This window comes from Bos javanicus, chromosome 7 (assembly GCF_032452875.1).
Source record: "Bos javanicus breed banteng chromosome 7, ARS-OSU_banteng_1.0, whole genome shotgun sequence".
Lineage (NCBI taxonomy): Eukaryota > Metazoa > Chordata > Mammalia > Artiodactyla > Bovidae > Bos > Bos javanicus.
Genome location: NC_083874.1, coordinates 21439705 through 21466586, shown reverse-complemented (window position 1 = coordinate 21466586; position 26882 = coordinate 21439705). Strand labels below are relative to the sequence as shown.

At 37.6% G+C, this 26882-nt stretch overlaps 1 protein-coding gene across 1 annotated transcript in view; it reads left to right on the top strand.

Moving 5' to 3' along the window:
- The window catches only part of RAD50 (RAD50 double strand break repair protein), a 107467-nt gene that overhangs the window by 68716 nt on the left and 11869 nt on the right, over positions 1-26882 (top strand). The window contains exons 16-21 of the mRNA XM_061422840.1: positions 613-806; positions 3032-3142; positions 3584-3676; positions 3761-3874; positions 10622-10749; positions 12646-12870. Coding sequence (XP_061278824.1) covers positions 613-806; positions 3032-3142; positions 3584-3676; positions 3761-3874; positions 10622-10749; positions 12646-12870 — 865 coding nt within the window. The remainder of the gene's footprint in view (positions 1-612; positions 807-3031; positions 3143-3583; positions 3677-3760; positions 3875-10621; positions 10750-12645; positions 12871-26882) is intronic.

The following is a 26882-nucleotide window of genomic DNA, read 5'->3' as shown; positions in this document are numbered from 1 at the left end:
CAACATTCCAAGCATATGGTTTTTACCACTAATTTTATAACTATTATGTGGACAAGGAACAGTCTTCCAGTCAATGGTATAGTCACTTTCTTTTCTCAAAAGCATCACTTCTTTGTTTCCTTTCTGTCCAGAACAGACTTTGAATAATAGGAACTTTTGAATAATTAGTAATAGATGGAAAGTAAAAGTCGCTCAGTCATGTCCAGCTCTTTGTGACTACATGGACTATAGAGTCCATGGATTTCTCCAGGCCAGAATACTGCAGTGGGTAGCCTTTCCCTTCTCCAGAGGATCTTCCCAACCCAGCGATTGAACCCAGGTCTCCTGCATTGCAGGCGGATTCTTTACCAGCTGAGCCACAAGGAAACCCCAAATAATAGATAAGCTGTTCTCTTTCTCAGTCATACCTGTCCTGTGAGATCACGCATGGCTGTTGGGGCAGCAGGCGGGTTTGGGAGCTGGATAAATTGTTCTGGCATTTTTCTTGCAGTGGGTGGAACCCACAGAAACTCAGCCTTTGTGAATGCCACAGACCTATAAACGGGAAAGATGTTACTTGTAGTATTTTCTGTGCCCTTCCACTAATCACTGTATGGATGTGTTCTCATGCAGTTTCTAGTAAGATAGAATTGAACCGTAAGCTTATACAGGACCAGCAGGAACAGATTCAACACCTAAAAAGCACAACAAATGAACTTAAATCAGAGAAACTTCAGATATCCACTAATTTACAACGTCGTCAGCAGCTAGAGGAACAGACTGTGGAATTATCCACTGAAGTTCAGTCCTTACACAGAGAAATAAAGGTAAAAGCATTCATATATATTTGTTTTTTAAAATTAGTTCAGATATATGAAATGCTCTTTTTGGGACAATGGCCAAAATATGGTTATTGTGAGAATCAAATCAAAATGGTATACAGAACTTGTACTAATAGGAAAAGACTTCTGGGAGAAGATTTACTGGCCATAATAAGAAAGAACTGGCTGCCTGGTTAAGTAGTAAACTTCCTATTACTGGGGGTGGTCTGGTGGTGGCTGCTAACTCCATATAAGGATTCCTACTTGTACTGGAGATTTGTCTTATCTAAAAATCCCACATGGATGGCAGCTACTGCCTTTCAGACATAGCACTCTTTTTTGATTCCAGATGTAATTTCAGCGTACTTCCCACTACAATCAGCAGGCACTGAGTTGACACATGGAATGGAACCTAATTGGCATCCCTCATCTAGTTTAATCAAACCTAAGTAAAAAGTGAAAGTGGGAGTCGCTTGGTCATGTCCGACTCTTGGCGATCCCACGGACTCTACAGTCCGTGGAATTCTCCAGGCCAGAATACTGGAGTAGGTAGCTGTTCCCTTCTCCAGGGTATCTTCCCAACCCAGGGATCGAAGCCAGATCTCCTGTGTTGCAGGTGGATTCTTTACCAGCTGAACCACCAGGGAAGCCCCCAATCAAACCTAAGACTCAGCCAATTAAATTTTTGAACAGTTTTATAAAAAATAGTCTTATCTAGGTTTATAACCATGCACATTCAGTAAGAACTAAGTATATTACTGAATCTGTTGTTACTATAAATGTTTCTTAAGTAGTTTTAGATTACAGAATATCAGAGGCTTAGAGGATCGTATAAATAGTAGTACTACCTTTTTAATTTTTTATAAAAAATAAACATTGTGACATGTAAACTATTGTATCTCATTTTGCATTCAGTGTATCATTTTGATAAATGTGACAAAATTTCCTTCTTATAGAAAAAGAAGTTGAGACTTCCAGATATCCCATGATTTGTCCAAGTTCATACAGTTAGAAGGAGACAGAGTTAATTTACTGGTATATATCTTATGATATGTAAGACATTTGACTTCCTACCATACCTAACCACTTCCTAATATAAAATATACCACAACTGAACTAATTCTGAACAATTGTTTCTACCTTTATGAATTCACTAGGTACTTCAGGATCTTTTGAGGATCAGGGTTTTGAACAATGGTTATATTATGCTATAGAGATGTTGCAAGGCCAAATGATGTGGTCTTCTGATTAAAAGTTTTTTGAAAACCCCTTTCTTTCCAAAATAAGTCAGGACACACCTACATCAATGTACTAGTATGGTTTAAAATTACCATAAAATATCTACTTAGCTTCAGCAAGCTAAGCTTAATGTCAAAAGTTCCTTTATGATCATATTTCCATCTGTGAAAGAAAACTGAACTGAAAGAGCTTTCCTGTTCTTCAGTTACACAGAGCTGATATGGACCCCTACAAACTCAGGAAAATGTGTACCTGAAGCCACATGCTCATAACTGGAAGCACATAGCATAGATTAAGAATCAAGTCAGTGATCTAAAAAGAAATGATACAAATGAACTTACAAAACAGAAGGAGACTCACAGACTTAGAGAAAGAACGTATGGTTGCCGGGCTGGGGAGGGATGAGGGAAAGGGATAATTAGAGAGTTTGGGATATACATGTACACACCACTGTATTTAAAATGGATTACCAGCAAGGACCTACTGTGTAGCACACAGAACTCTGCTCAGTCTTATATGGCAGCCTGGACAGGAGAGGAGTTTGGGGGAGAATGGATACGTGTACATGTATGGCTCAGTCCCTTCCCTGTTCATCTGAAACTGTCACAGCATTGTTAATTGGCTATACCCCAAGACAAAATTAAAATTTTGAAAAGAAAAAAAGAAGTCAGTATAGCATATATACTTGCTGGACACAGTATAGCGTAGTCGCTAAAAGAGTGACTCTGGAGTTGAATGAGATTTGAATCCTGGCTCCTTCGTTTACTGGTTTAGGGGACCCTGGACAAATCATTTCTGTGCTCATCTGAAATTTAGCATGAAAATAATGGTACTTTTCTCATAGGGTTGTTGAAAGGAGCAAATGAATGATTTAATCTTTTAAATGATTTTTAAAGCCTGGTACATAGAAAGTGGTTTTATTATAACTATGAAGTGTGAAATATGATAATGTAATGCTATTATATAAGGTCTTATATTTTTTATATTTTTAGGATGCTAAAGAGCAGCTAAGCCCTTTGGAAACAACACTGGAAAAATTTCAGCAGGAGAAAGAAGAATTAATCAACAAAAAAAATACAAGCCACAAAATAGCACAAGATAAAGTAAGATTTTGTTTATTATATATTTATTAAAAACATTTTTTTAATTATTATATTAAAAGCACCAAGTTGGACACTAATATTTCACATGAAATTAAAAGCATGATAAAATGATATTTGTGACATAATCTTTTTTAAATAAGGATTAATTGTAAATTATTTTACTTTTTTGGTATTATTTTGCTTCTTGATTTAAACTATTAATAGAAGTTTGAGAATTGAGAGCTTTTAATCTAATCCCATAGGTAATAAAGGGAGGTCATAAAATTTGATTTGAGATAAAATGTGTCAGTGATGGAAACTGGAACCCAGCGTTTCTAACTTCCAAGCCCATGTTTCACTGTATGCTCCTGTTAAGTTTTTGTTACCTTAATATAAGATATTCCTTGGAAATAAATCTTCCTAAATACCTACTCCCAATATTTAATAAACATTTTTCTACAGATAAATGAAATCAAAGAGAAGGTTAAAAATATTCACAGTTACATGAAAGACATTGAGAATTATATTCAAGATGGAAAAGATGACTATAAGAAGGTAATTAAAACTACTTAATTGAATATAATTTAAAATGATTTGTTTATATTTTTATTTCTTATACTTAAATTTTCTTTTTTGTAGCAAAAAGAAACTGAACTTAATAAAGTAATAGCTCAACTAAGTGAATGCGATAAACACAAAGAAAAGATTAATAAGGAAATGGGAATCATGAGACAAGATATTGATACACAGAAGGTAGGTCCTTTTTTTGCTGATGATTTATGGTGGTTTTTATACCAGTAACATTCTTACCTTTTTTATTTTTTACTCTTCAATACTTGCATTGAGTAGATATGAAAACAGTAGGGAAAAGCAATTCTTATGTATATATTTATATAAAAAATATGTTTCTCTTTTACGTTATTAAGAGACAAAGCAAATTTTCCTGTGGCATGATAAAGAGACATTTTCATTTGTAAAAGGAAATTTTAAAAAAGTATACTTAGTGTAACTTAAGTTATTGTGATTTTTTTGAGCATAACATTTTTTTTCTGATTGTATTCTTTTTTTTATTGAACTATATTTGGATTACAATGTTGTGTCAGTTACTGCTGTACAGTGACGTGACTCAGTTATGTATTACATACACACTCTTTTTCATATTCTTGTCCATTATGGTTTATCACAGGATATCGATGTAGTTCCCTGTGCTGTACAGTAGGCCTTTGTTGTTTATCCATTCTCTGTATACCAGTTTGCATCTGCTAATCCCAACTCCCAGTCCCCAGCCTCTCTCACATCCCTCCCCCTTGGCAACCACTAGTCTTTCTGTGTCCATGATTCTGTTTCATGTGTGTGCATGCATGCTCAATCATGTCTGATTCTTTGTGACCCCATGGAATGTAGCCCACCAGGCTCCTCTGTCCATGGGATTTCTCAGGCAAGAATACTGGAGTGGGTTACCATTTCCTTCTCCAGGGGATTTTCCTGACTCAGGGATTGAACCCGCGTCTCTTGCATCTCCTGTAGTGGCAGGCGGATTCTTTACCACTGTGCCACCATAGGTTCATTTGTATCATATTTTAGATTCTCTATATAAACGATATCATATGGTATTTGTCTTTGTTTTTCTGACTTCAGGTAGTGTAATCTTTAGTGGCATCCATGTTGCTGCAGATAGTTATTTTCATTCTTTTTAATGGCTGAGCAATACTCCATATGTATGTACACATCTTTATTCATCTGTCAGTGGACGTTTAGGTTACTTCCGTGGCTTGGCTATTGTGAATAGTGCTGCTGTGAAGGTGGGGCTGCATGTATCTTTTTGAATTATAATTTCATCGGGATGTGTGCCCACGAGTGGGATTGCTGGTTCATATGGTAATTGTTTTCAATTTTCTGAGGAACCTCCATACCATTTTTCCACAGTGGCTGCACCAATTTATAGTCCCACCAACAGTGTAGGAGGGTTCCCTGAGAAAAGCAATTCTAATAACATTGTGATTTCTTCTTTCCTTTTTTGTTTTCAGTAAGAGACTTCCTTGGTAAAAATTTAAACATAAAAACATAAAAGTCTCCCTCCCCTGCTGACAATTGTCAGTCTCACTTCTCTATGTTATTCTTAAATGTTATAAGTAGACTATATTGTTTTTCATTTGATTCCTTTATTTGCTTTCTCTATTAAAGAAGTTAATTTCTACTGTATAATTAAAATCACATTGAGAAGAAAATTTTCAATATGTCTTATATGAACATAATGGTTAATATCCTTAAAAACTATACCATTTCTCTGTTCTTGCTGTTTTGAACAAAATTTGATGTTTGAATGCTTTAAACACTTGGTTATAAATAATGGTTAAAATCTCTTTAAAGATTAGCCATATCTACAGATTCTCTGGCCATAGTGCCAGGAATGTTAAATATGAGTATCAGTTCAGTTCAGTCGCTCAGTCGTGTCCGACTCTTTGTGACCCAATGAACCACAGCATGCCAGGCCTCCCTGTCCATTACCAACTCCCAGAGTTTACCCAAACTCATGTTCATTGAGTCGGTGATGCCATCCAACCATCTCATCCTCTGTCGTCCCCTTCTCCTCCTGCCCTCAATCTTTCCCAGCATCAGGGTCTTTTCAAATGAGTCAGACCTTTGCATCAGGTGGCCAAAGTATTGGAGTTTCAGCTTCAGCATCAGTCCTTCCCATATGAGTATCAGTCAGAGGTAAATCGAATCTCTGCTATCTAATAAATGCTATGTAAATTCATGTTGCATATATAATAGTTACCATTAGCTTATTATGTGTTTTCTATTTAAGATCACAATCTATAAATAAAGTCCATACAACTATATAAAGATAATTAAGATAATACCAGTCTGTGACCCTTTTCAAGTTGATGGTCTAAATTTAGTAGATCTGACTACATTAGTTTACTTTTATAACCTACCTTGTTTTAGAAGTTGTTTACTAATTATTTACATAAAGCAATGCTAAGTAATAATGAGAAAATGAAACAGTGTAGAAATAAGGATAAGAAGGCAGTGAAGCAGGAGAGTACTAAGTATATAAAATGTAGGCCATGAAATCTGATATGCTTGCTGAAGATCTCAGTAGTCACATGAAAAGAGAAAGTCATAATTAAGATTCACATTGTCTCAAAACTAAAAACAAACCATTTTCTTGGACTGAGACCAGAGAAAAATGTCTCTGTAGGCATTCATGGAAAGAAAGGAAGACACTGTATAGATTAATGGAAACCAGGTCTTCAACAAACTTCATGAGGCCTTTTTTTTTTTACAGTGTGTTTCAGTACCTTTATTATCCCCTGAGGAAGGTTCTGTAGAAGGTGGTATGCTTGGAGCCTAAAATAAACGTTAGAGTGTTTGGAGAGCAAAAGTTAGCTATCAGTTCATTTCAGTTCAGTCGCCCACTCTTTGCGACCCCATGAATCGCAGCACGCCAGGCCTCCCTGTCCATCACCAACTCCCGGAGTTCACCCAAACCCACGTCCATCGAGTCGGTGATGCCATCCAGCCATCTCATCCTCTGTCGTCCCCTTTTCCTCCTGCCCCTAGTCCCTCCCAGCATCAGAGTCTTTTCCAATGAGTCAACTCTTCACATGAGGTGGCCAAAGTACTGGAGTTAGCTATAGGCACCTATCAAAATCACATGGGTTTTCCCCACTCCTAAGTATATAACCAAGAACTTAAAATATATATTTGCAAGCTGCTGCCACTGCTGCTAAGTCACTTCAGTCATGTCTGACTCTATGCAACCCCATAGACAACAGCCCACCAGGCTCCCCCGTCCCTGGGATTCTCCAGGCAAGAACACTGGAGTGGGTTGCCTTCCCTCTCCAATGCATGAACGGAAAAGTGAAAGTGAAGTCGCTCAGTCGTGTCTGACTCTTAGCGACCCCATGGACTGCAGCCTACCAGGCTTCTCATCCATGGGATTTTCTAGGCGAGAGTACTAGAGTGGGTTGCCATTGCCCGCTCCAATATATTTGCATAAAATATGGAAAACAGCCCAAAGTGGTTATCACCTGATGAATGGATGAACAGAATGTGGTATATTCATATATATTTGCCAGGAATCTCCAGAGAAACAGAACCAATAAGAGACTGATAAATACAGATAAAGATATAGACAAAGATAGTTATCGTAAGGAATTAACTCAACTGATTGTGGAGGCTGAGAATTCCCAAGATTTGTGGTTGGCAAGCTGGAGACCTAGGAGAGTTGATGGTGTAGTTCTGGCCTGAGAACTAGGAGAGCTAAAATATTCTCTCGATCCAAGAAGAGCCAAGGTTTCACCTTAAATATGAAGACGGGGGGAAAAAAAACACCATCCCAGCTCATACAGTCAGGCAGGATGATTGTTCAGGTCTTTAGTTGACTGGATATGGCCCATCCACATTAGGAAGGGCAGTCTGCTTTATTCCGTCTACCAATTTAAATTTTAATCTCACCCAGAATCATAGAATAATGTTTGACCAGTGTCTAGGCACCCTGTGGTGTCAAGTTAACATATAAAATTAACCGTCACAGAATATTAGTGAAGTCACTCAGTTGTGTCCGACTCTTTGTGACCCCATGGACTGTAGCCTACCAGGCTCCTTTGTCCATGGGATTTTCCAGGCAATAGTACTGGAGTGGATTGCCATTTCCTTCTCCAGGTTATCTTCCCGACCCAGGGATCGAACCCAGGTCTTCCGCATTGTAGACAGACGCTTTACCGTCTGAGCTACCAGGGAAGTCCTCATGGAATATTACTCAACCATTAAAAGTAAGGAAATAATAGATGCTCTAATCTGGACAAACCTTGAAAGCATTATGCTTGAATGAAAGAAGTCAGTCACAAAAGACCATATTGTATGATTCTATTAACATGAAATGTATAGAATAGGCAAATCATAGAGGCAGAAAACAGATTAGTGTTGCTTGGGAAGGAGAGAAAAGGGAATAGAGAGTGACTACTAATGGGTGTGGAGTTTGCGGGGGGCAATAAAATGTGCTGGAATTAGCACTTTATGAATACACCAAAACCACTGAATTGTACACTTTAAAGTGGCAAATTTTATGGTATATGAATTACACCTCAATTAAAAAAAATAAATCACCTGGGTTATTGAAAATACACATCTGTCTCCATTCCACATCAATAAATCAGAACCTCTGGAGCATGGGCAGAGGCATGTATTGTTAAAGGTCCTCAGGGGTTCCGATGTATCCCATTAACTATATATCAGTTCCTGAGTCAGAGCACTGTATAGCTTTCAGGAAATTGCTCTATAAGTGACATTTTCCCCAACTAGACTTTTGGTGAATTTTGGAATGTAGTTTATTCAGCATATGACTCTATCACAGGTACCTGTAATGCAGCTAATTTTCATGTTTCCTTTAGGTGGCAAACCGCATGCATTAACTACCCTCTGAACTGAGTGATTGGGATTACTATCAAACAGTTGAAGAACCTAACAGCATATTTATGTACTTAAGCCCTGTTAATTTACTCCACAGAATTTAAAAATTTGGAAGTTTAATAATCTTCCTCATTTTTCAGATGAAGGAAACTGGAGGTGACCTGACTTGCCAAAGGTCATAAAAGTAACAGAGTCGAACTTGACCCTACATTGTCAAATTGCTAGTATAATGGAAAAACAGTTTTATGACTGCATCTAGTTTTCTCTGATACTTTATCTCCTTCCTCTGATATTTTATATTTTGAAGACTGTAACTGGAATTTTTACTGCTTAAAGTACAGCACAGATTGGACCCAAAAAATATTTCACTAGCTTATTGAGCTAAGCACTGTATTTAGTACTTTTTATATACAATAACTATTTTAATATTCAAAGTAATTCTCTTGACAGGTGGTATTATTATCCCTATGTTACAAGTAAACTGAGGCTCAGAGAATTTAAACTAGTTTGCCCGAGTCATCCTGTTTGAAAGTTGCAATGCTGAGATCTGAGCCTAGGTATACCTGACTTCAAAGCCTATATACTCTTTAACTACTGTGCTGTATACTGTCTTCCTGAATGAAAAAGCAATCAGAAGCTGACCTGAAAGAAAGAAATCTCTAGCTTTCTGGTGACCGTGCAGGCTAACAGACCAGGAACATTATTTCACGCAAAAAATCAGTCTCACCTAAGAATGTGATAGCCCTTCAGAGAATCCTTTCAGGTATTCATGAAAGCAAATTCCATTGTTCTGTTAGATAAAAGCAAGCAATGCCACATTCTTTTGTTCCTAATAAGGAAGAAGTATAAGCATATTCCCCCATGGAAAAATCTTAGGGAGTCATAGCAGCTGTGGTGGTACATTAGGTTGCCTTGGCAACAAAAGGTAGTTTACAACTATATCGTTTTCGTCGTCTCTAGCTTATAATGATGCCTTTAATAGATATGTATAATTTACATTATTAGTTCTAGGAAGACTGAAAGGAGCCTTAATGAAGTTTAAAAAAAAAAAAAAAAACAGCAAAACTCGGAATAGTGATTTATAGATGGGCAGGATTGGATGTGAACATTAAGCATGTGAGAGAAGTGGCTTCCCTTCTGATCTCCCACTTCCCAAAACCGTGGTGACTCTGGTGTCATTACTTTGGCAACAAAATGTTATCAAAGATCTGCCTCCTCCCCTCACCCCCACTTCCCTCCACACTGAGTTTTTCTCAGGTTGCTGTAGAAGGGTCTTCTTTGAAAAGGCCTGATTCCAAACTTAAGGTAAATTTTTTATATTCAGGCTCTTTTGGGCCAAGCCACCATTTTTTTGCAGGAAGACTTTTTCTCCCTAAGCTGCAAAGAGTCAACTTATAAATTGTATTCTGTTCGTCTCTTGACAACATAGTCCATTATAATCACCAGGGAAACTACTGAAATAATTGTGGTGCTGCTGCCACCAGATGATTTAATGGTTGCTTTTTAAGGACAAAACTACTCAACAAGAACAGCTAAATTCAAAGTTTTTCAGTTCAATTCAGTGGCCAGAAAAAAATGTCTTCAAGTATATAGACATACTATTTTTGTGAAATTTCTTACTGCCTTGTCAGCTTGAAGGTAAAGATCTTATCCGACATACAGTATATAATGGTCTTGGCACATGTTAGTAGACAAATACAACTAGGGAAAAAAAGTGGGGGAGTCTTCGATAGTAGTCTTGCTCTCTTGTATCTCTTAGATCAGTGGGCTCCATTTTGAGGTTCTTAGGAAAGATGATCCTATGGGGCCTAGGTATGAAATACTGAAAATCTAGTTGTAGCGTTTTCTCTCATCATTTAAATGTCTGTTTTGTGTGTATATGGGCCTTCCAGATTTGTCTAGGCCTGGAGGTCCCTTTACACTGGCTTCTCCCTCTGCCGAGTTACACGTGAGTCTAAGGCAGAATTAGACTCATTAGACTCAGAGTTCATAGCAGGTAACTGCCTGTTGCCAGTTACCTGCTATGAATCACATGTTGGTAACTTGATTGTTTTTGTTAATGAATTTAATATTTACATTTAGATACAAGAAAGGTGGCTACAGGATAACCTTACTTTAAGAAAAAGAAATGAAGAACTAAAAGAAGTTGAAGAAGAAAGAAAACAACATTTGAAGGAAATGGGTCAAATGCAGGTTTTACAAATGAAAAAGTGCGTTTTTAAAAATATTTAGTTTAAATAAAGGTCCTTATTATTGACATGTGAAATATATTCAATGCATTTTTTTTTTTTTTAAAGAATTTAAACCTGTGGCCAAAGTGTCCTTTCAAACTTGAAAGAAGGTGGGCACTTGCATACAAATACGTTTAATGGCTTTATAAACCAAATTACTGAAGAAGTAGTAACACAGAATTTATAGTCACATTGTAAGTATGCAGTGATAGCCAGTATTAAAAATACCTAATTCACAGACTTTAGCAAGCCTGCTTCACAAGTTAATGATAGAAAGACTATCTGGCCTCTGAACCCTGCCTGGGTCAGTGCTTACGCATTCTGTAATTGCTAGTGGAGCTACAGCCAGTTCTTTGTCCTTGGTGACCCATTGTACATGGTCCCGGGTATAATTATGTGCCAGCCAGAGCATTTGATTAATTAGATTCTTCTTTCATCTGGTTTTGTTGATACTTACTATAGTTGCTATCTTCCTGCTACAGCAGAAAAGATTTTATTCTTGGTTTCTTTGCCTTAGGAATTCTGTAGGAAGCTGGTTGATGCTGAGGCATTAGTCTGGTGTTAAAGGTTGTACTAGCCAGAGTTTTTGGTCCCACCTCAGCTGGTTAGATATACTCATTCATTCAGCCATTCCTTATGGAATTTTCATTTTTCTTCTTGACTTCACAAAGAAATCTGGATCAAAGAATGCTTATGTTTTTCTGAAAGATATAATAAATTGAAATTTAATTTAGTTATTAAAACCTAACAAATATTTACTCCTGTGTTATTGTAAGTTCTCTTGGTTTGGCCATTTTCAATCTCATATATCAAGGAAATAAGACTTAACTAGAAGAGCTCTTTATCTTTCAGCCTGTTTGTTTTTTATGCATTAGGACACTGAGACCCAGAAAAAAAAGATAATAGGAAATTAGAATGAAAGCCAGGAACATGACCCCGATATCCTAGCTTCCAGGCTGCACTATTTAACATTGTAATGTTGGTGCTCTTGGTGCCAAGTTGGGCGGGGGGAAAGCTTATAGAAAAAGCCTTTAAATGAAACCGTATATTCCTTGCTACTAAAGACCAAAATCAGATGTTTTTATAATTCCTTCTGTAATTGGCACATAAAAGTGCTTTTCACATTCATTCAGACTGCTAAGCACAACTGCTCTTTTTCAAACCTGTCTTCAACCAGGACACAACAGCAGTGTCAACAAAACAGAAATCAGGCCAGTTCTTTAAGTATATTCATAAACTTGAGAGGCGTGCTTGGCAAATAAGAGGACATTTAATAAGTAATTGTTGAATGAAAATTTTTAATGCATATGTTAAAATCTGCATTACCTACCAAGTTATGATAAAAGTTTAAGTATTTTACTTTTTGATCAGTGTGATGCTTTTTATACTTATGTAAGAGAAATTTTGTTTTCATAGAGGAAAATAAACTATTAGTAGTATTACTGCATAAATTAATAGTTTGAGATAAAATTTTATTTTGTCTAACATACTGTGAACAAACTGATGAAACCTGTTAGTAACTGCTCAGACTTGTGCACTTAGTTCACAATGAGAAGTTCGTAAATTTGTAATATTAATCGCCAGAAGTACTTTACTTAGGTTAATGTGTAAACATCAGGAACTTTTTCAGTGTTCACATGTTATGAGAGTACTTTATTCAGCACACACAAATCAGCTATTTAGAAACCTGGATGCTTCAGAGATTTGAAAAGAAGAAAGTTTTCTGTAGTACTGAAGCCTTAAAGAAAAAGCAAGGGAAGACTGTATTCTGACTGCAAAGAGGATGATTTATTTATCTAGCTGAAGAAATCTGGCTTTTCTACTGTAGGCTGCTAAAATCTAAAAATGGTCCTCATTTGTTATTTTCCCTCCTAGTGAACATCAGAAGTTGGAAGAAAAAATAGACAATATAAAAAGAAATCACAGTTTGGCAATAGGACGACAGAAAGGTTATGAGGAAGAAATTATTCATTTTAAGAAAGAACTTCGAGAACCTCAATTTCGGGATGCTGAGGAAAAGTACAGGGAAATGATGATTATTATGAGAACAACAGAGCTTGTGAACAAGGATCTGGACATCTATTATAAGACCCTTGACCAGTAAGTACTGGGGATTTGGTTCCTACTGCAATCAGTATCAACTAGCATAATTTAGTCTTACCACTCCCTTTTAACTTTTTTAATGTATTTCATACCTAGCAGAGAATAGAAAAATATATGTATGTATGTTAAGTAAAGCATGCTTACTTAAATTACGAAATTAAGTTATAAGGCGTATTAATATTAACGAGCATCATGATCCCACCCCCATACCCCATCTGAGAACTCTACCATTATCACTAACTACTGTCCACTGAGATGCTCCTCCTCATCTCAACCACTTGTCATCCCCACTCCCCGTAACTGCTGACACAGATTTTTCCTATCTCTGCCTTTAAAAAAATAATTTTGTAAAGTGTATCACTTTTTTAGCTTTTTTTAAAAAATGATTTTGTTTTGTTTTGCTTTTATTAAGTTGCTTATAGCTGTGGTTTATGCATTTTCAGTGCTGTACAGAATTCTGTTGTGGAAATATACCGTAATGTATCCATTTTCTGGTAGATGGAGTTTGGGTTGTTGCCAGGCCTTTGCTAATCTAACCCTTATTGCCAGGAGCATTTGTCGTGTTGTGGAGTAAAAATGAAGAGATTCTCTGGAGTACACGTGGAAGTAAAATTGCTGGGTTGCAGGGTATGCTCAGTTTCACAAAATAATGTTAAATTATTTTCCAAAGTAGTTTTAATGATTTATACCACTAACAGGATATAATAGTTACCTTTGATGTATGTTGTGACATTGATTTTGCCGATTTTGTTTTTGCAGTTTAATGGGTTTTAAATGATAAATCATTGTAGTCTTCATTTGTAAGTTCCTTGATTTAAAAAAAAAATTTATTTCGGTTTTGCTTGGGTCTTCATTACTGTGGGGCGTTTTTTTCTAGTTGTGGGGAGTGGAGGGCTACTCTCCAGTTGTGTTGTGCGGCTTCTCTCATTGCGGAGGCTTCTCTTGTTGTAGAGCACAGGCTTTAGGGTGTGTGGGCTTCAGGAGTTGCCATCCCCGTGCTCCAGAGCATAGGCTCAGTAATTGTGGCACACAGGCTCTCTAGTGGTGGCAGATGGGTTTTAGTTGCTCTACTGCTCTGGGATCTTCCTGGACCAGGGGTTGAACCTGTGTCTCCTGCACTGGCAGGCGGATTCTTTACCACTGAACCACGAGGAAAGCCTTGCTGTCCCTTGATTTCTAATGATGCTGAACATCTCTGATCATGTTTTTTCTTTGAAATATTTGTATTTTGTACCCATTTTTAATGTATTATTGATGGTCTTACAGATTTGCATGTGTTCTTTTATCTTTTCTGAATTTTAATTTTTTGTTATAGGTGTTATAATTATCAGGTTTTTTATATTTATCTTTTTACTTTCTTATAGTGTCTTTTAGTAAACAGATTTAATTCTTAGGTAGTTACATTTACTCATCTTTTTAGGTTAGCTCTTTTGTGTCTTTTTTAAAAAATCCTTCCCTATTCCTATATTTTCTTCTAAAAGTTTTAAAGTTTTGCTTTCACACTCAAATACATCTAAGTATCTAATTCAAAATTGAATTTTGTGTACAGTATAAGGTAGGAATCCAATTTCATTTTTTTCCTATGGATACCAGTTTCCTGGCTACTATACCATGTGTTGCATGGGTCATTTCTGGGTTTCATAATTCATTGGTCAATTTGTGCCATTACCGAGATTGTCTTAATTACTATAACTTTACAGTATATTTTAGTGCATGGGAAAATTTTATTTTTTATTCAGTCTGTCCATCTTTGTCTTTTTTGGAATATAGTTGCTTTACAGTGTTGTGTTTGCTGTACAACAAAGTGAATCAACTCATTTTTGTCTTTTAACTAGTGAATTTAGTCCATTCATTTCATTGTGATTGATTACTTAGTTGTATTTATTTGGTTTTTTTCCTACTTCCCTGACTTCTATGGGATTGGTTTATTTTTCTTTATTCATCTTTTCCCCCTTCTTTGGGTTGTAAATAATATGCTTTAGTTATTATGTTTCCCTTTACTTTTTTTTAACATTCATATTCGACCTAAAAATCAAGTGTTTTTGATTCCCAAAGGGGTCCTAGAGCAACATTACCAGCATCACCTTGGAACTTACTAGAAATGAAAATTCTCAGTCTCCACTCCAGATCTGTTACATTAGAAATATTAGGGACAAGGCTTAGCACGCCGTGCTTTAACAAGCCTTCCAGGTGATTACAATGCACATCGAAGTTTAAGAACCATGGCTCCGATATGACTTGCTTTACGTTCTTCCAAAATGTTCATTTCTCCTATCTGCTGTGTTTCTATTGCCTGGTATTTTCATTTAACCTCATTTTTATATGTCAGATTAGAAAATAATTAATGTGGTTCATAGTCAGTGCTTATTCATAAACCCACATGTTTACCAATTTCTTACAAATCTCATTCCCTCCTTCTTTAGGTTCAGTTTCTTTCTTTTTTTGAAGTATATCCTTTAATAGTTTTTTCAGTGAAGAATCGTGAGTAGTAAATTCTTTTTCAGTCTGAAAATCTTTGCTCTCAATCTTGATACTTTAGGTGAGCACAGAGTTCTAGATTGAAAGGATGTTTTTTTCTTTCAGTACTTTGAAAATATTCCATTTCTTCTTGATCTCCATGATTGCTGTTGAGAAATCATTCTAATTATTCCTTTGGAAGTAACCTGCCTTTTTCTTCTGGTCCTTTTAAGAGTTTTCCCTTATCTCTTGTATTCTGCATTTTTTTGGAGTGTGTCTAGATGTAGGTTTACTAGTTCTATTTAAGAATTATGCCTATTGATCTGAGGATTGATGCCTTTCATTAATTTTGGAAAATTCTCATGTATTCTCTCTTCAGATATTATCCTTTCCCCATTTCTTAACTATTTCTTACCTCCTTCATTTGTCATTGGACATAAATAAACCTTATTCTTTCCTCCACATTGCTTAATGCCTCTTGCATATACTGGTAATTCCCTGGGTAACACCCTGATGAAGACCTTCCAGTGCACAGATTCTTTAGCTGCTGCTTATACTGCCTGTTGAGGTGTCCATTTTTAATCTGCTTTTCATTTCAATATTTCAAGACATTTTTCAATTCTGTAAGTTTTATTTTACTCATTTTCAGAAATTTTTATTTTTCTTAATGTATTTTCTCCTTAGTGTTTTGATTCCTTCTCGTATGTCTTTTGGGCCTTCCCTGCTGGTGCAGAGGGTAAAGCGTCTGCCTACGATGCGGGAGACCTGGGTTCAGTCCCTGGGTCAGGAAGATCCTCTGGAGAAGGAAATGGCAACCCACTCCAGTACTCTTGCCTGGAAAATCCCGTGCACGGAGGAGCGTAGGAGGCTACAGTCCATGGGGTCGCGAAGAGTCAGACTCATTTTAAATATAGATTATATTCTTTTTCACAGTCATTTTTTTATTTCACACTTTTAGGAGTCTATTTCTGCTGTATTCTGTGCTGACTCTAGCTCTAGGGAATTATTTCTTATGTTTCATGTAGTATTTAATAGTAAAGTCATCTTTAATGGTGACTTTTTTTCCTCTATGAAGCGCCCCTGTGACTTTTTTATGTGGATGTCCTTCCACTTGGTTGTTTTGTTATCTATTAGGCACTCTAGGGCTAACACTGGTCTGAATCTAGTTTTTATGTTAATGTTTCAATTTGGAAGTTCCTGAACTACACTGGTGGTATAATAAAGGACCTTAAACTCTTGGAAGGGATTTGCCAGGACTTTGAACTCTCAGATTACTAATTTTCCACTTTTTCACTGAAGTTACTATTCAAGAGTCTCAGCCTTTATGTTGGGAGTCACCTGTCTTTGCCTCACTTGGGCCCTATACCTCATCTTCTGTCCTAGGTGAGAATACCTAAACCCTGGGTTATGAAAATAATAACTAAATTCAGCTGCAGTTATCATATCACACACTGACCATTCTGGTTTTTAGTTCTCTGTTTCCACCACATAGAGAGTTGCCTTTCTTGTAAACTGAGCTATACTGTAAAATAATTTTTGTTCTAGATTTGTCTAGGATTTCTAAGTATTTTATCAAGAGAATGATCAGTTACCTTAGATTTTGTTTGTTACTGTTTTCTAAAAAGGAATATATCCTCCTCGATAGAATCTATGTTTTAAGGCTTCTTCTGGAAAGAGCCTAGTGAACAGACCAGCCTCAGCGTTAAGAATCAGACCACAAGGCTCAGGAGGACAGGAACACCCCACTTTTCAGTATGAGGATTCTTCTAGTTCATGATGATAGCAAGGGTGGCCCCAGAATCACTTAGCTGTAACTCTGGCATGTACAGGTTTTGGAGAGTACATAGTCTTTTAAAATAAGCGAAAACTGGAACTGAGCCAATTATGTTAGTCATTTTTAAAAATAAATACTAGTAAGGTTTTTGTTGGATTAAGTTCGGCTTCTGTAATGAAGGAACACATCTTTTGTCCTCGTTCTCAGTGAGTGAATAGGTTAACATTACAATGCTCCTTGGGTTCAGAAAGGCTCATGGATATGTATGTCTGTACCAACTAGGAACTTTTGGTTTTAACATCTTCAAATATTGAAATCTCCCCTAGATTTTTAGGTCCAGCAGTTTAAGTTGTTGAGATTTCATGTTCTGAAATAAGAGCAAATGCAGGACATTATTAAAGAGTCCTTGCCTGGTAGACTATTACATATACAACATTTGTCTTTTTTTAAAAAAACTTCCATAATTCTTTTTAGTATATCCAGCTTTAGGCATATATGCCTGTAGAAGGCTTTTTACTTTTTGAATTCTTTAACAGCTGATGCTATGTGTGTGGTAAACGTTCCAAACATTTGTTGAGTGCTAAGGAATAGGAAACCCAATCCTTACTGGCAAGTTTATTTGAAGAGACAAAAATCGAAACAGGTTTTTATCAGTAAAAATCTGTACAGAATAGGATAACTTAACTTGGTTTTGATGAAAAAATTAAGCTGAGTCTTAAACAGCAAGAACTGTTTGTATAAAAGTTGATAAATTGTACCTTTTCGAGGCCTGAAAAAAAAATCCATAATTTGTTAAAAGTATTGTCTCTAGTCTCTAGAGATTATCTGAATGTGACTTGACATTTAGCAAATTATTTAAATACCCTGAGCTTCCGTTTTCTTATCTATAAAACAGAAATTTTTTTAAGTCCATTATAGCAGTCATTGTAGAGTCAAAATTAAAAGGGAAACTCACAGGCCATTTAGTCCGGCTCTCCTTGTCATGTTACAGTCTTTAATGTATATTGTTAAATTCTCTATTTCTTAAGGGCACTAAGGAACTTGACCAAGAAAGCGTAGGTTTTATCTAAAGCGTATGTTTCTATCTAAACGTGCTTTAAGACTAAATTTCTCGGGCAGGGGCTGTGCAGAGGAGATACTAATAGTAATTAAATACTTAATATGTGTTGCTCAGTTGTTTCCAACTTTTTGCGACTGCAGCATGCCAGGCTTCCCTGTCCGTCACCAGCTCCCAGAGCCTACTCAAACTCATGTCCATGGAGTTGGTGATGCCACCCAACCATCTCATCCTCTGTCGTTCCCTTCTCCTCCTGTCTTCAATCTTTCCCAGCATCAGGGTCTTTTCCAGCTAGTCAGTTCTTCGCATCAGGTGGCCAAAGTATTGGAGTTTCAGCTTCAACATCAGTCCTTCCAATGAATATTCAGGACTGATTTCCTTTAGGATGGACTGGTTGGATCTCCTTGCAGTCCAAGGGACTCTCAAGAGTCTTCTCCAACACCACAGTTCAAAAGCATCAATTCTTCGGCACTGAGCTTTCTTTATAGTCCATCTCTCACATCGATACCTGACTACTGGAAAAATCATAGCTTTGACTCTACAGATCTTTGTTGGCAAAGTAATGTCTCTGTTTTTTAATATGTCTGTTACAGCTTTTCTTCCAAGGAGCAAGCATCTTTTAATTTCATGGCTTCAGTCACCATCTGCAGTGATTTTGGAGCCCAAGAAAATAGTCTATCACTGTTGCCATTGTTTCCCCATCTATTTGCCATGGAGTGGTGGGACCAGATGCCATGGTCTTTGTTTTTGGAATGTTGAGTTTTAAGCCAGCTTTTTCACTCTTCTCTTTCACCTTCATCAAGAGGCTCTTTAGTTCCTCTTCACTTTCTACCATATGGGTGGTGTCATCTGTGTTAGCCATAATTTAATTGAATTCTATCTCGACAAACTATGGAAAATTCTGAAAGAGATGGGAGTACCAGAACACCTTACCTCCTGAGAAATCTGTATGCAGGTCAAGAAGCAACAGTTAGAACCGGCCATGGAACAATGGACTGGTTCCAAATTGGGCAAGGAGTATGTCAAGGCTGTATATTATCACCCTGCTTATTTAACTTATATGCAGGTTATATCATGAGAAATTCTGGCTGGATGAAGCACAAGCTGGAATCAAGATTGTTGGGAGAAATATCAATAACCTCAGATATGCAGATGATACCACCCTTATGGCAGAAAGCCATCACTTCATGGCAAGTAGATGGGGAAACAGTGGAAACCATGACAGCCTTTATTTTCTTGGGTTCCAAAATCTCTGCAGATGGTGACTGCAGCCATGAACTTAAAAGACGCTTGCTCCTTGGAAGAAAAGCTCTGACCAACCTAGCCAGCATATTATAAAGCAGAGACAATACTTTGCTGACAAAGGTCCATATGGTCAAAGCTACAGTTTTTCCAGTAGTCAGTTTTGGATGGGAGAGTTGGACCATAAAGAAAGCTGAGTGCCAAAGAATTGATGGTTTTGAACAGTGGTATTAGAGGAGACTCTTCAGAGTCCCTTGAACTGCAAGGAGATCAAACCAGTCAATCCTAAAGGAAATCAGTCCTGACTGTTCATTGGAAGGACTGATGCTGAAGCTGAATGAAGCTCCAGTACTTTGGCCACCTGATGCAAAGAAATGACTCGTTGGAAAAGACCCTGATGCTGGGAAAGACTGAAGGCAAGAGAAGGGGATGACAGAGGATGCGATGGTTGGATGGCATCACCAACTTCTTGGACTTGAGTTTGAGCAAGCTCTGGGAGTTAGTGGTGGTGGACAGGGAAGCCTGGCATGCTACAGTCCATGGGGTTGCAAACATCAGTCACAACTGAGCGACTGAACTACTGGTATAGACCTGTAAAGAGCAAGTATTCATCAGAGAGATCAAGCAGACTGTCCAAAATTACCAAAATATTGGTAGCGATAAAATTAGATCTCAGAACTAAGGCCTTTCTATTCCCACTGTGCTGTGCTACCACCATCCATCCCCCCTTTTTTAACCTTTAAAAAACAAATATTTATATTAAGAATTTTCCTTTTACTTAACTCACACTTCTTGGTTAAGAGCCACAATAGTCAATTTATATATTTTATACCTCCTCAGCAAACTGTGTATATATGTATGTGCAAAATATGTCTTGTCGTGTGCATTAGGACTTTGTTCAATTAAGATTTGAGTGCTTGTACGTTTGGTAAGGTTTAGATGTTGTGTACTAAGTATGTAGAGATGAAGAAACAGAAAGTTCAGGAATAAATCCGTAAATGGTGAAAATTAACCATGATGATGGGAATAACTGAGGGTCTACTTTAGGCCTTTTCTAAGGCAGGATCTTTTTTGAGAATGTGACATTTAAGCTGGAATGTGATTCATGCAAGATATGCAGAAAGCGGAGACGCAGGCATTCCAGATGGAGAGATAACTCATGCAGAGGCCCTAAGACCAATACAAACATGAGGTGTTCAAGGAATAGGAAGCAGGCAAGCGTGCCTGGCTACAGTGAGCAGGGGAATCAGGTCAGAGGGGAATGGTTCCCAGAGCACGCCATGCCTTGCAGCCTTGGTTAATAGTTCAGTTTTATTCTAAGTGTGATGAGAAGTCACTGGAGTGTTTGAAGCAGGGAGGTAGTATAACCTGATTCATAATTGGAAGAAATCACACTTGCTGTGTGGAGAATGGATTGTGGAGGCACCCAGGAGAGAGTGGTGGACTGGACTAGGATGGTAGCAGTGGAAATGGAGAGAAGTAGATGGGCTCAATTTTTGTTTTGGAAATAGAATTGACAGGTCTTGCTTCTGAACTGAATGTAGGGGAGGAAAGAGGCGGGGAAAGGAAGACTGATCCTACATATTTTTTCACAAGCAATAGGATGACCGACTCGATGGACGTGAGTTTGAGTGAACTCCGGGAGATGGTGATGGACAGGGAGGCCTGGCGTGCTGCGATTCATGGGGTCACAGAGTTGGACGTGACTGAACGACTGAACTGAACTGAGGATGTTGGGGGAGCAAATTCCCACTCCCTGAAATGGGCAGGATTGGGGAGGAGAAAGTGTTTTGGACACTTGAAGTTTGAGATGCACTTTAAGTAGAAATGTCAGGCAGGCAGTTGGATCTATAATTTAAAGTCTAGAGTTCAAGGGGAAGCTATACATTTAGGAATTATCAGGACTGATGCTGAAGCTCAAACTCCAATACTTTGGCCACCTCATGCAAAGAGTTGACTCATTGGAAAAGACCCTGATGCTGGGAGGGATTGGGGGCAGGAGGAGAAGGGGACGACAGAGGATGAGGTGGCTGGATGGCATCACCGACTCGATGGACATGAGTCTGAGTGAACTCCGGGAGATGGTGATGGACAGGGAGGCCTGGCGTGCTGCGATTCATGGGGTTGCAAAGAGTCGGACACGACTGAGCGATTGAACTGAACTGATGTAGTATTTAAAGCCATGGAATGAGATTACTAAGTGTGGAATAATTGTGGATAGAGATGGGAAGGGTCCCAAAACTCATGTTTACTAACGGAGTGAAGAAGTAGCTGATGAAGAAAGAAAGAAAAAAAAAAAATTAAAAGGCATAGTAGCTTGAAAACCAAGGAAAGAAACTATTTCAGGAATCTAATGTTATTGAGAGATCAAATGAGATAAGGACCAAGAAGTAACCCTTGATTTGGATAAAATGGAGAATGTTCATGACTTTGAGGAACAAACTTAGTGGCATGGTTGGAACTGAAGCCTTAGAGTTGAGTGAGGAGACAGCAGATGGCAAGAGATGAAGACAGTGAGTACAGTAAACTCTTTATTAAAAAAAAAAAAAACAACTTCGTTGTGAAGAGTAGCAGGAAAACGGGGTTAGGTATGTAGACTGCTTTTATCCTAAATCTTTTTTTTTTTTTTTTAATCCTAAATCTTAAGTTTAGGTAATTCTGCTACAAAGTAGCTCTTCCTCTTAGTACATTGGCTTGCAGACCTGGGGTTTCATAGATGTTAACTGAATGGAAAACTGTACCTAGAAGCCCTCCAGCTAACCCTGCAAGACCCTGAGAGCACTGACAGCAGGAACAAAAATTCCCTCAGTGAGGCACCTGTTGATTGAAAAAAAAAAAATCCCTGTTCTGTTCTCTCTGGGGAGATAGAAATATGCCCTGTTTTTCCTGTAAAGTTGTAACTGCTCAGTAGGAGACCATGGTAGGTGGTCCACAGGCTGTATTGACCTGGGCCATGAATAATGAAGGAAGGGCATTTCAGTAGAGAAAAGAGCCTCAATCATGGAGGCATCACACTGAGCAGAGGGCGGGCGCATGTGGGAGCTTGTGGGGTTGGGGAGGTACAGGGGTGCTTCCCAGCAATTTAGGCTTGCCTCAGAAACAAAGGCAGGCTGTTTACTGAGTCCTGTTGTCCGGCAATTAGATGGATTCTTCTAAATGAGCAGAAAAGAAGTGGTACAGATTTCCCCAAAATTGAGTGTTTGTGGGCTTATGCTTGCAGCTCTTCTTAAGGTTTATATTAGGAGCCTTAAATTTGCCTTCTCACCTAGAAGAAGAAAGCAAGGTCCAAAATTTCCCTCATTGTCTCACCTCTTAGAAGAAGCATGCAGTCGTCGTAATTGTGCATTCATCTATCTATTTAAGATAACACAGGAAATTAACAGTGCATTTTCAAGAAAAGCTGATTACCATCTGTTATTAGTAATCATCTAAAACCATCACTGATTGTCAGCATTACCAGTGGTCAGAGACACACTCGACAAGGGGAAAACATCCATTATTCAGAATTTACTGTCCCTTATCCACTCCCTTAAAAGAGCCATCAATTAAAATTAAGTGATTTTGGAATATATCATTCAAAGTACACTGTTCTGCCCTATCCCCAAAATGTTACACTATTTTCCCCCAAATGTGGAGTGTTGAATATTAAGTCATACTTCTTCTGAGACTCAGTGGAGACATGTAAGTTTTATATCCAGGGCAGCCAACTCTCTCTGAGTCTCTTCAGAACCCGGCTTCTTACACTCAATGAGGGCTTGATGCAGGACTCACCTCATGGCTATCATTCTCATTCTTATCTTAAATACAGCACGGTTTCACATCAGCCCCCATAGCATCAAACAAGTAGATTATAAAACCCAATGATAGCTAGTGGCATTTCACAATGACTTGCAGGTTTTTTAACCAAATATTTATCAACCACTGTAGCAATAGTGGTTGACCCGTTACCTGAATTTTAAAAGCTGATATTTGGGAGTCTGGTCAAAGGAAATTACAGCAGTTCAATAATTTCAAGGGTTTTAGGAAATTAGTTTAATAGTCTTAAAGGTTTTATCTAGAAAAAGAGGACATTTTTCTTATAAATGTGCAGCTTAGGATTGGCAAGTTAGGGATTTTAAAGTGTGCTAAGTAATAAAACTCACTGCTAGTTTGGAACACAATACTCAGTAGAATGTGATACTCATCATATCATTTCCCTTATACTAGAGGGCTTCCGCTGGCCTATATGTAGGAAGACAGGAAGTTCTCATGGTGGTAACTACAGTAGGGAAGAGTATTCAATATAATAATGAACAACAAAATTGATCTTAGCCAGTTTTCTGGCAACCTGTATATCTCAGGAAGTGAAGCGAAGCAAAGTAAAAGGTGCTCAGTCGTGTCCAACTCTTTGCAACTCTGTGAACTGTAGCCACCAGGCTCTTTTGTCCATGGAATTCTCCGGGCAGAAATACCAGAGTGTGGAACTAATGAGTGAAGAAGCATATGAGAAATACATAAAATCTATTGAGAGAAAATGGAACCCCTAAATAAACTAGTTTGAAACAACTTAATCTAGCATAGTTGTCTTAAAATTAGGGGTGGATATGTATTTAAAAGCAACTTTTAGGAAAAGAAACCACTTGTAACAATGTTTCCTGAAGAAAATACCCCTTAACTTCCTAATAACTTCAGAGAAACACTGCATCTTTTTGACAGCACCCTATGATTTTTAGGCTAGGTGCCAGTTACAATATTCAAAATTCCTGAAATTATCTGTGGTAAAACTAGTTATAAAAATTATGTAATTCAAGGATAACACAGTTATCTTAAGCCTTATATAATTTTGTAACTTGCTTACAGCCATCCCTGGATTTGGGTCAGAATTATCTTCCCACTAGAAATAACTGGCAGGAGAGAAAAGTTTGTTTGTTGTATAGCATCCAGTAAAGAATATTACTATCTTAATTTTGCAATACACTGTGTTTGCTGGTGCTATTTTTACACAGTGAAGCAACAGCCTTGCAGGAGAATAAGAAACAATTTAATAATAAAATATTTCAACCTCTTAATTTAAAAAAAATTCTGGAGTGGGTTGCCATTTCCTCCTCCATTTGGTACAATTTTATGTGCGAGGATGAGAATAGTATTGTTGGAAAAAGTCTTTGTAAGTATTATCTTTTCTCTGCTTTTATTAGGAAGGCTCGTCTTTGACCCCTTCAATATTTACTGAAATAGCTTGAGTTATGGGGAAATCCAGTTCAAAATTTGCCATTGTACATGCATTTCTGACTTTGAATAGCAAAATGGTAACTAACCTTCCTCGGTAGTTGGAGCCCTGGAGATGGCTTAAATATGAAAGGTGTAACATTTGAAAAGGTGTTTGTCTGGCAGGTTAGGTTTTAGTCTACCTGTTTTCTGACCACTCCATTTCAGGCATTCAGTTCTCTGCTAATGACCAAGTCCTGTGATGATTTTAAAAGTGGCCAGAGAGCAGCAGCAAAAACTCTGAACTACTGTCCTGGGGATGCCTAACAAGCTTCACTTGTGACATTGAGAACCCATGTGTGCTTAGAAAGTAGACAGCTCCAAGGCTTGCAGAAGCTTTTTATTAAAGGCCCAAGAGTGGAGACAGTTTGACAGCTTAGAACAAAAAGGAAAATCATCTAGAAACTGCTGGGGCAGAAGCCATAGTGCAAAGAGGTGCTGACGGACAGGACGGTCAGCTTGGCGAGTTGTGTGTGTGAAGAAGGAAGAGGGACATGTATGAAAACAGCTCTACAGAGTACATTAGTTCATACTCCTTTTTCTGTCTTTCTCAATAGATTATTTTTTGAGCAGTTTTAGGTTCACAGTAAAATCGAGCAGAAAATACAGAGATTTCCCATATACCTCTGTCTCCAGCCTTCCCTGACCATAGCCTATCCCACAGTCATCCCTGACCAGAGTGGTACATTTGATGAACATCATACTCACCAAAATCTGTAGTTCACATTTGGGTTCACTCATGGTGTTCTGCATTCTCTGCAATTAGACAAATGTTTAATGACATGTAACTAGCCATGTAGCCTGGCGTGCTGCAGTCCATGGGATCCCAAAGAGCTGGACGCGACTGAAGAACAACTGCCCGTACAGTATCATATGGAATAGTTTCACCTGTACGAGTCCTTTTGTCTTTTGGCCTCATTGTGCCCCCTTTCAAACAGTAAATATGCTAGGCCTTTGTCATCTCTGAGGGTCACATTGTAAGACTTTCATGGATCACTAGAATTTAAATACCACTAAAACCATCCTTTGTCCTCATAAAATGCAATCGATTGTTACTGAGATTTTCAGGACAATCTTTCAGATTACGAAGAATATTTCAATATAAGATTGATTTATAAATCACTGTTTTCTTAGAACTTTTCATTTTGGGAAATCATTTTTCACAAAACATACACATAACATGCGTCAGTATTATATGCATTTAACTGAGTGACAGGCACACTCCAGGCACAGGTGGGGCTGATGCAGCTAGCCCAATGACATCTACTTACAGTAGTTTCCAGCCCATGAAATTTATATCTTTGCCTAAGCAGAATCAGAGTTTACTAGATGTCATGGACCTTCAAGGTGATTCTTAAGTGTTAACTCCCTGTAACATACAAGTGCTGTAATTTCTTCCTTTGTATATCATAATATTTGTACCACTTAACCCATTCAGCCTTGTATCACAGATATCTTTATTTCCTCTGTATCATTATTCTGCAAATTACAGAACATGGTTCAGATTGGGACTTGAAATTCCCTTGACAGGCTCTGACATTTATTCAGCAGTTCAGTAGAATTACACTGATGAGACCTTTTCATTGTCTTCACAGTGCTTTTGCATTATGTACACATTTGCTTTGTGTGAATAGTATCACATTGTAGATACTTTTTTTTCTCACTTTACCATGTGATGAAATTCATGTTTGTATAGGTAAATACCTCATTATTTTTAATGTCTGCATAATATTCTATAAGGTGGATGTTACCTACTTTATTTGACCACTGATAGACATATTGGAAGCCTTTAAATGTTTGCTACTGCAGATAGTGCTACAGTGTATGTCTTCTCACACTTGTGCAGATATATCAGAAAGATGGCTACTTAGAAATAAAGCTGCTGGGTCAGAGGGTATGTGCCTTCCAGAAGCACAAGGTCTGTTTCTACCAGTAGTGTGTGAAAGTACCTACTTAAATGTATGACATTTCTTTATGTCTGCTTTACACATTATCAACTTTTAAAATTTTTGAGTCTTACACACAAAATGTTCTCACTTTACATTCCCCTGTTTAATAGTGAGGTTAAATGTCTTTTCATATGTTGGCTGTTTGTATTTCTTCTCCAGGAATTGTCCAGTCATATCTCTTTGCCAAGTTTTCTATTAGGTTGTCTTTTTCTAAGTGGTTTGTGTTATTATTTTAAAATAGATTCTGGATATTAATCCTTTTCACATACAGCGCAAGTTTTTCCTA